The sequence below is a fragment of the Malaya genurostris genome, chromosome 3 (genome assembly GCF_030247185.1).
Source record: "Malaya genurostris strain Urasoe2022 chromosome 3, Malgen_1.1, whole genome shotgun sequence".
Taxonomy (NCBI): Eukaryota; Metazoa; Arthropoda; class Insecta; order Diptera; family Culicidae; genus Malaya; species Malaya genurostris.
Window position 1 is genome coordinate 288,689,468 of NC_080572.1, and position 14,456 is coordinate 288,703,923.

Below are 14,456 nucleotides of genomic sequence, written 5' to 3' on the forward strand. Positions count from 1 at the left end.
GACTCCTAATGGTGATCACCAAACCAGTACATGAAGATCTGTCTGCTACCGACGAAGTTCGATTGCGTAAGAATATTCATTAATTTTAATATTCTTGGTCAGAAATATTGCACTTCAACTGGAAGAGTTAGGGTGACAGTTATTTTCAAACACCGGTTGTCGCCATTTTTAAAGAAATATCCAGTGGGGAGGACAATCTGTTTCTGTGGTTTAAAAATCAAACTTTACATCGTAACTGGAACCATCAACCAGAAAATTTATGAGCAAGAGTATTTGAAAAATCGTCTGCTACCTTTCCTAAAGCGACACACTTTGGGCCTTCTGTTTTGGCAAGATTTACCATCTTGCCGTCATGTGAAAGGCAATGGAATGCCGCCAACTATGCCCAGAGAGTGAATGCCATGATTTTTTTTGCGCCTGTAGAACTTTAAGAAATACAGCTGATTTACAGGATTCTGGAGCCAAGTTCAGAGTTCTGCTTTAAAATTTAGCCCAGAAATTAGTTCCAGAATGAAGTTCTGAAATTCGGATGTAGAACTCAGTTCCAGTTCAGTTCAGTTCAGTTCAGTTCCGTAATTCAATTCGAGAAATCATTTCTAGAATTTAGTTCCGAAATTCAGTTCTAGAATTCAATTTCAGGACTTGCGCCCAGAAACCAGAATTCTTTAGTTTAGAATTCTTGAATTGAAATAGAATTCTGTAAAAGAATTCTACAGTTAAATTCTTGAGTTGGCACTGTAGGCACAAAGTTTGGATTTTGGATCTAAATTTTAGATTTTAGAACCAGGTCTAGAACTCAGGCCCAAAGTTGAGCACCAGAATCCAGGTTCAGAACACTGCTCTGGAATTCGTGTTCAGAATTAAGTTTTTCAACACCAACAGAACTTTAGCAAATATAACCGATTTACTGGATTCTGAAGGCAGATTCCGAGTTCTACTCTAAAATTTAGTCCAGAAAATAGTTCTAGAATTAAGTTTTCAAACTCAGATATAGAATTCAGTTCCAGAATTTAGGTTCAGAATTATAGAACTTGATTCTGGAACCAAAATTCAGTTCAGAAATTCAATTCCAGAATTAATTTCTAGAATGCAGTTTCAAAATTCAATTATAGAATTCAATTTCAGGACTTAGGTCTAGGAAGCAAGTTTGGAATTCTGGAATTGAAAGCGAATTCTAAAGCTGAGTTCTTGAGTTGGTTCCAAGTTTGGGTTCTGAATCTGAATTCTAGATTTTACAACCAGGTCTAGAGCTCAGTTCCAAAGTTGAGGTTCAGAACACTGTTCTCGAAATCACGTTCAGAAATAAGTTTTGAAATTCAGATGCAGAATCCAAGTCCAGAGATCAATTCAAGAGTCCAGGTCCAGGTTCACTTCCAAAATTCAATTCGAGAACTCAGGTTCAGAAATCTGTTCCAGAATTCGGGTCCACAATTCATGTTTTGATTCTTGAATTCTAGAATTCAGGTCCATAAACCTAGTCCAGAGTTTTGGGACTGGAATTGATTTCTGGATCTGATTTCTAACACTGAATTCTGGAACTAAATTCTGGACCTGAGTTCTTTCTCAAAGCAACACAATTTAGACCCTCTGTTTTGGCAAGATTTGGCATCTTGCCGCCATCAGAAAGGGAATGGAATGCCGCGAACAACGCCCAGGAGATACTCAAGACCATGAATGGCAGCAGAACTTCGGGAAATATTACCGATTTACTAAATTCTGGAGACAAGCTCAGTATTCTGGAACTAAAATTCAATCCAGAAGCTAGTTCTAGAATAAAGTTCCAACGTTCAAATGTAGAATTCAGTTCCAGAATCTAGATCTTGATCCTGAAACTAAATGTTCAGAATGAAGCTCAGTAACACTAGTAAAACTTCAGCAAATATAACCGATCTACTAGATTGTGGAGTCAAGTTCAGAATTTTGCTTTAAGATGTAGAACTCATTTGCGAATCTACGGTCAAAATTATAGAACTTGATTCTGGAACTCAAATTCAGTTCCGAAATTCAATTCAATCAATTAATTCAAAATTATTTTCTAGAATTCAGTTTCAAAATTTAGTTTTAGAATTCAAAGCAAGTTTAGAATACTGGTACTGATAGCGAACTCTATAAAAGAATTCTAAAGCTGAATTTTTGAGTTGGTACAAAGTTTAGACTCTGAATCTGTGTGCTAGATTTAAGAACCAGGTCTAGAAATCTGTTCCAAAGTTGAGGTTGGAGTAGTTTACACTATTCTTGAATTCACGTTCACTTTCAGAATTAAGTTTTGAAATTCAGAAATCAATTCAAGTCCATAAACCTGGTTAAGAGTTCTGGAACTGGAACTGATTTCTAGCACTAAATTCTAGACTTGATTTCTAGAATTGAATTTTAAAACCGGAATTGAACCATGTACCTGGATTCTTGAACCTTGTACAGAACTCCGTTCAAAAATTTAACATCAAAAACCTGGACCAGAATTCAGCTCCAGAATATTGATCCCGAATTTAATTCTTGATTTCAATTCCCGAATTTAGCTTTGGAAATTCGTACTAGAATTCTGCTTCCGAAATTAGTGCTATAATTTTGTTTCACAATTCTAATCTAGAATTCTGGCCCCGAAATCTAGTCCAGAGCTCTGCAACATAATTCAAAACCTAAATTCTGGTACTGAGCTCTGGAATCGAAACTGAATCTGGACTAGGTCCGTAATTCCGTTCTTAAATTCAATTTATATCCCCGGTTCCGAATTTAGTTCCAGAATTAAAGTCCAGAGTTCTATAACTGGAACTGAATTCAGAATCTAAATTCAAAATTCCAAAATTCGGGTTTATGTTTTCAATCTAGAACTTTCCAAAATTCGGGTTTATGTTTTCGATCCAGAACTCAGTTCCCAAATTTAGATACGATATTTGATTCCGGATTCAGTTCCCAAATTTCAAGTCCAGAAGCTCCAAAACCAAAGTCCAGAAGTGGCGGCTCTAAAATTCAACTTTAGAATTCTTTTCCAGAATTCTATTTCAGTTACTTGGTATCAGGACCAAAGTCTTGGAACTTGAATTTTAGAGCCGTCACCGAATTCTGGAAATGAATTTTGGAACCAGATCCAGTAGTCTGTTCCAGAATTTAATTCTGTTATAAAATTCATGTTCAGAATTGAGACAGGAAATATAAAGTCAGATTTCAGATCCAGAGTTTAAGAATCAAGGTCTTGAATTCTTAAACTGGACCTGGAATTGAAATTTAGTTTCCGAATTCTGGATTTAAATTTTTAAGATGCATACGGGAACTGAGTTCTGGATCTGAATTACAAAACGTAATTCTGAGTCTCAGGTCCAGAGCTGAATTCTAGAAATAAACTCTGAACCTGGGTTCTGGAACCAAGTCCATAAATCTGCTTTAAAATTTAATTCTAGAATCCAGACTTCGATTCAGTTCTAAAGCTCAGATAGAAAACTTAGGTCCAGGGACCAAGTAAAAAAAACCCTTATTGAAATAGAATTTAGGAAAAGTATTCTAAAGTTGAACTTTTGAAGACGCCACTGAATTCTAGAAATAAATTCTGGACTTGGATTTTGGAACCAAATCTAAAACTCAGTTCCAGAATCCAGGTTCAAAATTTTGTTGTAGAATTCATGTTTAAAATTAAGTTCGGAAATTCAGATCCAGAATCCATTTCTAAAATTTCAAAATCAAGATCCAGAATTCTGAAAGTGGATCCTGTAACGTAAACTTAGTTCCTAACCTGAATCCAGGTTCAGTTCCACAATTCGATTCGAGATTTCAGTTTTAGAATTCGGGTCTAGAATCCTCCAGAATTCAATTTTAGAATTCTAAGCCTGAATTGTGGAACTGAATTCTGTATATGGTTTCGGGACCTGAATTTCTAGCAACGAGCTCTGGAACTGAATTCTCGACATAAATTCTAGAATTGATTTTTGAACCTAAATCCTAGAACAGGAACTGAACTTTGAGCCTAGATTCCTGAACCTGAATCTGAATTCCGTTCGAACATTTAGCTCCAGAATTCAGGTTCAGAATTCAGTTTCAGAATACTGGTCCCGAATTTAGTTCTAGGAATTAGTTCTGGAATTCTGGTTCAGAAATCAGTTCTAAAATTCCGTTTCAGAATTTATTTCTAGAATTCTGACCCAGAAACCTATAACTCTGGAACAGGAATGAAACTTTGCAACTAAATTCTCTACCTAAAATCTAGGTCTGGAATCTGGACTCGAAATTGAACTCTGAACCTGGATTCTTGAACCTAAATTAAAATTCCGCTCCAGAAATCAAATTCAGAATTCAATTCCAGAATGCTGGTCTAGAATTCCGAAATAAGTTCTAAAATTTTGTTTCACAGTTCAGTTCTAGAATTCAGAATTGTGGAACAGGAACTGAACTCTGAAACTAAATTATAAATCTGGACTTGGATACTGGATTTGAACCCAAAAAATCCATTCCGAAATTCAATTTAGAATTCAGGTTCTGAATTCTGCTCCAGAATCGATCCATGGATCTGTACCTGAACTAGGACTTATCAAATAACTAGTCCAGTTCCAGGCTCTGATCCAGATCTACACTTAATATATAACTCTTTCGGGTTCATATCCTGGTGTTAGACTTATATCTACCATATAACTTATCCTGGACCTGGAAGTTCCAGTTCCAGATCATGAATGTGTGAAAACGTATGGGGATATAAATATAAATTGACGTGTATTTTTTTACGAATTGAAGGGAAGTCCTTACTTGCTGGAACTAGTAATCCTAAAGGTAGAGATCAACGAAGAGAAAGATCGTAGATCTGGTAACGTGATATAAATAACAAAAAATCTGGCACCGCTTGCATTTGTATTTGTGTGCAAGTGATATTTTTTTCAATATTCGGGTTTGTTTGCTTGTCAAGTAAAAATTGAAGTATATCCATCTGTTTTGTTTATATTCAGAAAGAAAACAGCATTAAATTATATTATGATTCTTCCAAATATTGTATACTCACTATTTGGTACACTACTAAAAATCGACACATTTTTGAAATATGTTTCTCAACACAGTTGAACATTTCAAGTTCAAGGCATTTTAAGTGTGCTTCAAAAATTTTAGCTCATAAAAGTAAAGTGTGTCGTCATATGGCTCAATCAAATAGCATCACATTTTCATTGAGATATCAGGTTTTGAAATCAGTTTCAGAATGCGGGTCTAGAATTTTTTCGAATTCAGTTCGCAAATCCAGGTCCTGAATTCAATTCTAGGTCAGAGGTCTGGAATCAAATTCTATGCGTGAATTCTGGAACTGAAACTGAGATTAAGATCTGGATTCTGTGCCTGGATTCTGGATCTGAATTTAGAAACTAGATTCTGGAGCCAGGAGCAAAATTTGTGTTCCGTTCCAAAATTCAGTACAATTTAATTCCAGAACTTAGGTCTAGAATTCAGTTTCAGAACTCGGTGCTAGAAATCAGATACAGAATCCAGGTCCAGAAACCATATCCAGAATTCTGGCTTAAAATTGAATTCCAGAGTTCGGTGCTAGAAATCAGATCCTAACTGCAAAGAGAGCCTCTCTTTGTTTACTTTCTCTTTTGCCTTATACGGAGCAATTACTGAAACTTTTTGAAAGTTTCCAATGTAAATCGAAAGCTTTTAGTTTTATCTTGAAAGTTTTGTGAAGAGTAAGACGACAAATATAAAATCAATCCGGTAAATCGTGAAAGAAAAAGTAAACAAAGAGAAACTGTCGTTTGCGGTTAGGACCTTTTGTCGTGGGACTGTCGGTATGTTGCACTTAAATGTTTGAAAACTCAACGCTTACTTTGATGTATGAATAATTGCGAGAGAACTCATGGCCTGGGAAAATTTTATTCAAATTGATCCCGTTTATGAATTCGAGTAATCTCAACTGAAACCATGAGTTATATTCAAAGAGCGTGTAAATATCGGAAAACAATCCCGCTTGTACGCGGCGGGCAGATTTCCCCCCAGACGGCTGGCTATGTCTGCCAGCCATCTGTGCCGGAATTCTGCCAGAATTCCGGCAAAAGTCTGGCAACAATGCAACATCCGTTTCCGGCAGAGAATTTCGCCTAGCGGAAATTAACGGTTTTTTCTGTCATACAAGATTGGCAGAACCGTTTTGAATCGGTTCTACATTTTAAGCGTCTTGGTTTTATTATTTCAATGAAAGATACATATGAAAGGCAATAAGTATTAGGCAATATACTAATCATGGGAAATGTTATTGCCAATAACATTACTTTCTCACTACCAAACATACCCATATTTCAATCTCATTTACCTCGTCTCAAGATTCGTTTTTTGTACGTACATGCGGGGTTGATGAATATCAAATGAAGTCGAACAAAATAAAAAGAAAAAAGAAAGAGGAGGAAAATAAACAAAACACGTACGGCGAGATAATGACGGAATTTCGCCTGGACAATTTCGACAGCAGCCGGTTGCCAGAATTCCTCACAAGCGGGAAGCCGGCGGAATAGTCAATAGCACACAGATCAGATGTTTTTCAAAGAAGGGCGACAAAAGTAAACAAATCGAGTTTCTTCCACCCAAAAATTCTGATTCTAGAAAAATCTCAATCTTAGTAATACAAAGAACTATAAAGAGCAAAACTGTCAATCCATTTGTTTACGTGTTTAGTTTCGCCCTCCGTGTTCCATGTCAACAAACAGGGATAGTAAGGAAGGGCGAAACTTTTTATTTCCTTTATTTTAGGTGGTTTCCGAACCTTTTACTACTGGAAACAGTAAATGAGACGATAAAATTACCCGCAGATTTGTCTTAGTCGCAGAAACCAGCCAATTTCACGAAAAATGCGCAAGGACGTAACTTCATTATTCACACAGGAAGCATAAAAGTAAACAAATCGAAAAAAAGCAAACTCTTTTTATGTTGATTTATTCAGTGAATATAGAAGGAAAGAGGCAAAATTTGCATGCCTTCTGAAGATACACCAACAGTTCATCGACTAATCAAAAATTGATTGATCTGAATTGAGAATATACCATAATTTCAAAATAGGATTTAAAACCAAGGTCGAAACATTCATTGACGTTTTTCTCTATTTGCTGTCAATGTTCTTTGAAAAACAACTGAAATGCAAATGCAAGCGGTGTCAAATTTTATATCACGTTGCCAGATGTACGATTTTTTTAGGTGTTAGGATCACTAGTTGGTGATGGCTAAAACGATCATGGTTGGATCTTATTCATAAGTGCTGAACAATAAAAAAATTCAAGACAAGGGAGGTTTTATACTTTCCATAATATCATAAAATAAAATTATAATACAAGAGCAAATCAAGCACCAAAAATCAATGAATACCAACTTTTGCAATATTGGTCATGATACACACGTTTTTTTTTCGGCGGAAACAAAAACTTTAAGAACACACAAAATTACAAACCATCAAAAGCTTGGCCCTACACACGTTGATCACACATTTACACGCACTGCCATCGAAAACACCCCAAAATGCTCAGGAAATGTTCTCGCATGCGTACACAGACTGGTGCAGAAAGTACATTCGTACATTGGAATGGAGAGCGGGGGAACTTCAACCGGGGGATTACGTAATTAATCAAATGGAAACAACATCGAAGCTACACAATCATTAGCGATAACACGGAAACAAAACAATTCAATATCGGAACGAACGGAAACGGAAATATCACATCGTAAAGAAGAAAAAAAAATTAACCAAACGGGGACAACAAAGTCGACGGTAGCACAAATAAGAACAGTAAATAAGAAAGTTTATTACATTTGTTAGGCGTTTGTTTGCCAAAATGCAGCACTAAAGATACATACGAAAAGCTTGTCAGTTTCACTTGCTATTTCAGCAAATATAGTTTTGGTTATGGTTATCGGGAAGAATTACTGGCATTTTTATAATTATTTTTTTTTTTTGGTTTCTCATTCTGATCAAGGGAAGTTTTCAACTGAAACAGGCGAACCAATAAACCCAACCAAACAAAAAGAAAATGAGGTTAAAAGTTCTAAAACTGAGAGTTCAATCAAAATTCACACATCGGTGCGGAACGTGTGTGCGTCAATTCGGCGGGCAGATAAATATAAGGGGTAGGAGGAGGTCCAACAAAAACGAAACCTTCAAAAGTACAACTGAAATCAAGAACAATAGCAACAGGTTATGGTGGTTAGAGATGGCGTGTTTGTGGTGTTTGGGGTTTTTTGTTTTGTTTTGTTTGGATTACGCTCAGTGCAAGCGACTAATTTGTCCGACTATACCTACGTTTTGATTGCATATCAAAATCTAAACTTTTGGTTTGCTGAAACTCTGGTTTGACGTCGGTGATGGACGCTGGAAGCTCGCTGGGTGTCACTTCCGGTTTGACCGTCTACGAGTACGCAAAAAATAAAACCATGTTTTGAGTTTACAAAGTTAGTTACCATCGGCGAGGTTATCACAATTTCTCCTGGTCCACTGAGCGTATCGATATCGGGTTGCATTGCATCCAACTCTTTCGTCCTCGTCAGCGCCGGTGTCGACATCGGCGTCCATATGTTCGTTTCCACCTTGAGTACCGTCGTCTGGCTAACCCTGTCACTACAAAACCCCCTAAGCAAGAATAATATGTTGAATCGGTACTGACAAACTGACAGTAAAACGAAACAAAAACAGAAAACCTAAACTACATTCAACCTTTCAATACCTTTCGATGGCACTTTTGTTGTTCCCCACTTCCTCCTCCTCCTGGGTGGCATCGGACGGTGGTGTCAGGTAGCCGGCCAGCCGGAGACCTCGATCGCGCAGGGCGATGTGTCCGATTCGGAACGATTGTCGAAAGCTAGCTCGCGCTCGGTCAACTGAAAGAAACGGAACTGAGCCTACATATTTCGGATAGGGGGTGGTTTTAATTTGGCGAAAAGCGATCATTACGGTGCCACTTACATTTGCTCAGCTTGACCGGTTCGAGCAGCTCCGGGGTGGTCGGATTGGACAGGTCCTCGAAGTTGATGATGAACAGTGAGATGTCGTCCACCTCGGAGCGGATGGGGGCTATCACCTCGGAGCACAGGAATTTGATGCCTGAAAGTAGAGATTATGGTTTCGATTATTATTGAGTTTTTATTTGGATCTTAAGCTCCGGTTCCGGAGTTACAATTTGTTAAAAGTGGTCGGCCAGACATCGGCAATATATGTACCAGAGGACAAAATAGAAAAAGAATGCATACGAAATTGCTCCGATTGGCATCTCTTGACGGTTGATCGATAATTCTCCAACTAATCAAAAGTTCAGAAGAAATGAAATCACGCAAAAAACGATCCCTTCACAAAAATTGCTTCAGTATTGATTCAATCGGCACTGTGAGAAATTCTGCTGCGAGACGTTCGCAGAGTCAATTTTGCTTCGAACGAGCGATTGAGTCATCCAGCTGTTGGTCGTTTCCACTGAAACAAAATGCACCGAAAAGTGAACAACGACCGTGAAAATTCTACAAATCAGCCTATTCAAGGCTACAAACGTTTACAAAGGAACTATTACAGTTTATTGTCTGTTGAAATTTTAAAATCGGAAGTGAGAATAATCGGCTTGAAGTCTGATAGATTCTAATTAGAAAATTTTCACATACTTTCCTCGGCTTTTTGACGTGAATACGTTTTACTTTACTTAGGGGCACCTTTTCAAAATTTATCCTTTGGGTAAGTGATAGGTTTTTGATCGTGAATATCTCTTGTTTTTTTTTAACGTATCAACATGGTTTTTTGTTCACGTCTTCGTAGATATGATCAGCAATTTGTGGAAAATTTTCAGTAGTATGAGATAATTACAAACGACTCGAAATTCAAGTTTTCTAATATGTTTCATACCTTATGATCAAAAAAGAACCGGAATTTTCAATTTAAAATTCCCGCGCTTGTCCAATCGGTAAACTTTTATTCTCTCAACGTTGGCAACACTTTTATACACATTCTGTCAAATTTTCAAAATCGTTGTGTACCGATTAGAGAGATTGCTGTGTTGTTGGGCAAAAAAAGTACAGTTGTGTAATGTCAGAGACATAACTGGATGTCGCGAATACGAATAAAACTGACACTCTTTCTTTATACTTCCGAATATCATTTAGTTAATCGATTGTGTGAATTGTGAAAGTTTTGCCCTTTTACACTACTAAATTTAAAAAGAAACACCTAAACTACAGTACAGATTAGTTACATTAAACATTCTGAGACACAAATATTACGGATGCTTCTTCCGCTTGCGGTAATAAGCTTTGTATTTTGCTTGGAGATTCTTCGATCGCACCATAATTAACACGATGACAACGACAGCCAAATTCAAAATGAATGACTTCTGAGTCGGTGCTATGCATTTTATATGCATATCTGCAGAAAGTTTACTACAAACTACAACTGGTTGAAAAATGGGCCGTATACAATATGGTGCAGTAAAATTTCGCACAATTCTTTGGGTATAAAATTATGATTCTAAATGGCACCTTAGAGAATTTTGATGTCGATTATTTCATTTCAGATTTCAATATTTTAGTAAAAGATACTATCAAAGTGCTGTACGGGATTAATTTTTCGCAAATGAAAGCACGACCTAAGCGTTTGAGGCCTTATAACACGCAAAAGGCCTGCTTTCATTGCCAACTGCTCCACCGGACGACTGAAGTCCAAATGATAGTGCGATCTGAGCGTTTGAGGTTTTTAATCACGCAGAAAGTGCATTCTCCGAAGCTGCTGGTTGACTAAATCATTCCCACGACGTCCGCTTCCTTCCAACGCACAAGAAGAAATGATCGATTTTCACCACGGTTCCCCTTTTATACGCATTCAGTTGAAGATATGTGCCTGATTACCTCAAAATCGTCGTCCTTGCGCAAACAACCCAAGCGAAAGTAAAGAGTTTTCCGCTTTATTTTAAAATTTTGAGAAAACTTTATTTTTGAGTTGTTTGTGGTTATCTCACACTGTTCAAAACATTATCCTAAATTCCTGACCATATTTTTGATGAAAGAGTGAAAGAATTATGTTGCTGCCATTAATACAAGTCGAGATATTTACGATTAAGTTCTGCCCATTCTTCCATAAGGCTAATTTTGAAAAGGCACCCCATAGTAAAGTAAGTCGTATTCACGACAAAAGCAAAGTCTTGGCATTACATTCCTTTTTGTGGAATTTGGCCTTTCTGTTTCAACAGACTTCGCAGCCGATTCTTAGTGTACAGAATCATTGCATGGCTAGTACTATGGATCCTACTGACACTAAGAATCCTTCCAGGTCGGGGCTCGAACATACGACAACTGGCTTGTAAGACCAGCGTCCTATGCATTGAACCGCCAACCTGGGACCTGTTGTTGGGCATCTCTTATGGATCAGCCAAACACATTTTAACTGATGTTTTGGGTTTGAAACGCGTCGCTTCTCGGCTGGTGCCAAAAAAGCTGAATTTCATTCAAAAACAGCGTCGTGTTGATGTGGCCTAAGAGATGATTTTCAACGCAGATAGTGACCCCACATTCAACCAAGCACCGTACTCTCCAGATATGGCCCCGTGTGACTTTTTCCTCTTCCCCAGACTCAAATTGCCATTGCGGGGAACGCGTTTTGAGACCATAGAGACCATAAAAGAGAATTCGCTGCGTGAACTAAAGGCCATACCTTCGGCGGCCTATAAAACTTGTATGGAAATTATTTACGTTTCGCATTCAGCTTATCAGTGCATTAGCAGATTATGTTGATCTACTAATGCCACCTTGCGGATCAACATAATCCGCTAAGCAGACGTAAAATCGTTGCTACTTACAACGCACTTATTTTACACTAATTGTGCAATGTCTATTCTGACGTGCCGAAAGTAACGAAACCAATTGACGGCAACAGATAGTAGTCATTTGGGGGTTTGGAACCTCTTGGGTTTGTATGGAAAATTGGATCCATTTTCATGCATGTATTGCCGCAGGAGGAGAGTACTTTGAAGGCGATAATAAAGAAATTTATTAAAAATTTAAATTTTGCGTTTTTTAATAAAATTCCGGTTCTTTTTTGATCATAAGGTATGTAAAAGAGGTATATAGTAGATGCTTTAATCCATTCAGTTCATTCATAGAGTTCAGTTCTGAAATTCAGATTCAGAATCCAAGACAAGATTTTTATTTTTCATTTTTAGAATCCAGATCTGAGTTTCACTTTTTCGTCCCGAATCCATGAACAGAATCGAGATCTAGAACTCCGGAACTGAAACCGAATTTTTGAACTTGATTCTGAGCCCGGGTGTTGGTACCAAGTTCTAGAACTAAGACCAAGATCTTGATTCTATACCTGGACTGCAGAGATAAATTTCGGAAATAAATTCTGATCTTGAGTCTGGGATTTGAAACTGAATTCTGGAGCTAAAATTAAGGTTCACACAAGAATTCAGTAAAAAATTTTTGTCCGGAAGTCAGATTCAAGATTCAGTTCCAGAATTCTGAACTGAGTTCTAAAACTGAAGTTCTTGACCATTATTCATATCCATAGTTCCAGATATATCTCCAGATTATCCTGTTCCTAAATCCTTCCAAGGTTCAGGATTCAGTTCCTGAATGTAGGTCTAGAATTTGGTGAGAAAATTCAGTTCTACAATTCTAGAATTGTTAATAAATTCCGAAACTAGATTCTGAAGATTTTATTGAATTAAATTCCGGGTCTGAATTCTAGAACTGAATTTCGTTGCTGATTTCTGGATTCGAAATTGAACTGTGAATTCTGAACCGGAATTCTGAAATCAAAATTCAGCTGTAAAGCATTCAGATTCTGAATTCAGTATCGAACCAGAATCCTGGTCTCGAATTCAGTTCCAAAATTCAGTTCCACAACAATCCAGAATTAAGTTCAAAGATGCAACTTCAGAATTCAGTCTAGCGTTGAAATTGAGAATTCAGGCCTCAAGTTCAGCTCTAGCATTCGGCTTCAAAATTTGATTCCAGAAATCCAGGTCCGGAATTCAAATTCTTCAACATCAAAGAATCTGGACCATTCCTTTCATTCGCATTCGTCAGTAATGCGTTTTGTTAACTTCGGGATGGGCAAGTGCATCAAATCAGAGAAAAATGTTTCGTATGATATTGAATAAAGAATTTGTTTGACGTGTAGGTCTTCCTTTTTGGTTTCCAAACAATTTTTTTATGATGGTGGACAGCATCGATTAAAAAATATCAGCTTTGTTCGAAGTAAAAGCGAAACGGACATCAGTAGCACCCATCGAAAATCGAACTCTACTCGTCACCTCCAGCATCATCGACAACATAAGAGGTTCTTTTCAGAACCATCATTATTATGAAGAAATGTATTTGTCGTTCGCCAGAGTTGATATCATGCTTTATAAGGGCCGGAAAGTTATTCGTATTTACGACAATTCGGTTATGTCTCTGATCTTACATACCCGCCTCATTTCATTCTTCAAATGTCAAATTCAATAGGCGAAAACTCTGTGCAATTTTCCTTTCCTTCAAATAAATTTTCCTAATATTATAAAAACCGCCTGCTTTTGTTAAACTTAGTATCCAATCTATTTGTATTTAAGACTCCTCAAAAGTATAATTTTATTTACTGTAGGTTTATTTTTTTTTATTCAATATTATAATATAATTTTTAGGCACACTGCTTAAGCTCTAAGATGCCAAGAGTATTTACTAATCTTAATTACGACTAACTTAAAACTAGAATAGTATCATTATGTAATGTAGTATCGGGGTAGCGGATTCGGTAGAATTCAGCTTTCAGCTGGCGATCGGCAGTGGCCGGTGAATTGGATATTGCATGAGGGTCTTCCATATGGCGTTGGCGAATATCCATGTTGGCCGCATCCTTCGGTCAGTTTGGGTCCGCGAGAAACACCCCCAGGCTACGAAGGCCCGGCGGGTGGCCCGCATGCTGGTTTTCGACTGGAGCGGTCTTCCGTAGACGATGATAGTGATGTTACGGAAGAGAATGATTGTTTACAAAGTACAGTCGATTTGCGGAATGTCAAAAATCATACGTGAAGCTGACCAAGTTCCCGACACGTGGGCGCCAAGAACTTCCAAATCCGTCCAGTTTGTTCCAATTCTAAATGAAGCAAGCTTTAGTTAGATGAAATTCTCTACCGGAAACAGTTGTTGCATTGTTGAACGAGTCTTGCCGGAATTCCGCCAGCTTTCCAGTAAAATCTTCGGGCAGACGCTGCCAGGCGTCTGGGGAGAAATCTGCCAGACACATGCAAGCGAGTACCGTAAACTAATTAGCAACTAAATGACAACAACCCAAGTAGCATGTTAAGTTGCTGTCCTGTATATTTCTGCTGATTGTTCAATTTATCAAGTTAGTTTACATCACTATTCTAGTAACTGTTGTGTTATGGAAAAAGCGCAATTTTTCTGTGTTGTGCAACATACTTTCAAGTTCATCTGGTATTACGAACATTTATTCACAACGTTTGTGCAACTGATACAAAAACTCATGCCTCGATCCCATC

At 37.5% G+C, this 14,456-nt stretch overlaps 1 protein-coding gene across 5 annotated transcripts in view; it reads right to left on the bottom strand.

Annotated features, from left to right (window-relative positions):
- The window catches only part of LOC131438976 (potassium voltage-gated channel subfamily H member 6), a 422,022-nt gene that overhangs the window by 258,240 nt on the left and 149,326 nt on the right, over window positions 1-14,456 (bottom strand). For 4 of the 5 annotated variants that reach the window (XM_058609424.1, XM_058609419.1, XM_058609421.1 and 1 more), the window contains exons 4-7: window positions 8,906-9,043; window positions 8,667-8,841; window positions 8,404-8,572; window positions 8,246-8,351 (exon numbers count right to left, since the gene is read on the bottom strand). In XM_058609424.1, coding sequence (XP_058465407.1) covers window positions 8,246-8,351; window positions 8,404-8,572; window positions 8,667-8,841; window positions 8,906-9,043 — 588 coding nt within the window. The remainder of the gene's footprint in view (window positions 1-8,245; window positions 8,352-8,403; window positions 8,573-8,666; window positions 8,842-8,905; window positions 9,044-14,456) is intronic. The other variant, XM_058609420.1, reaches the window with a different exon arrangement.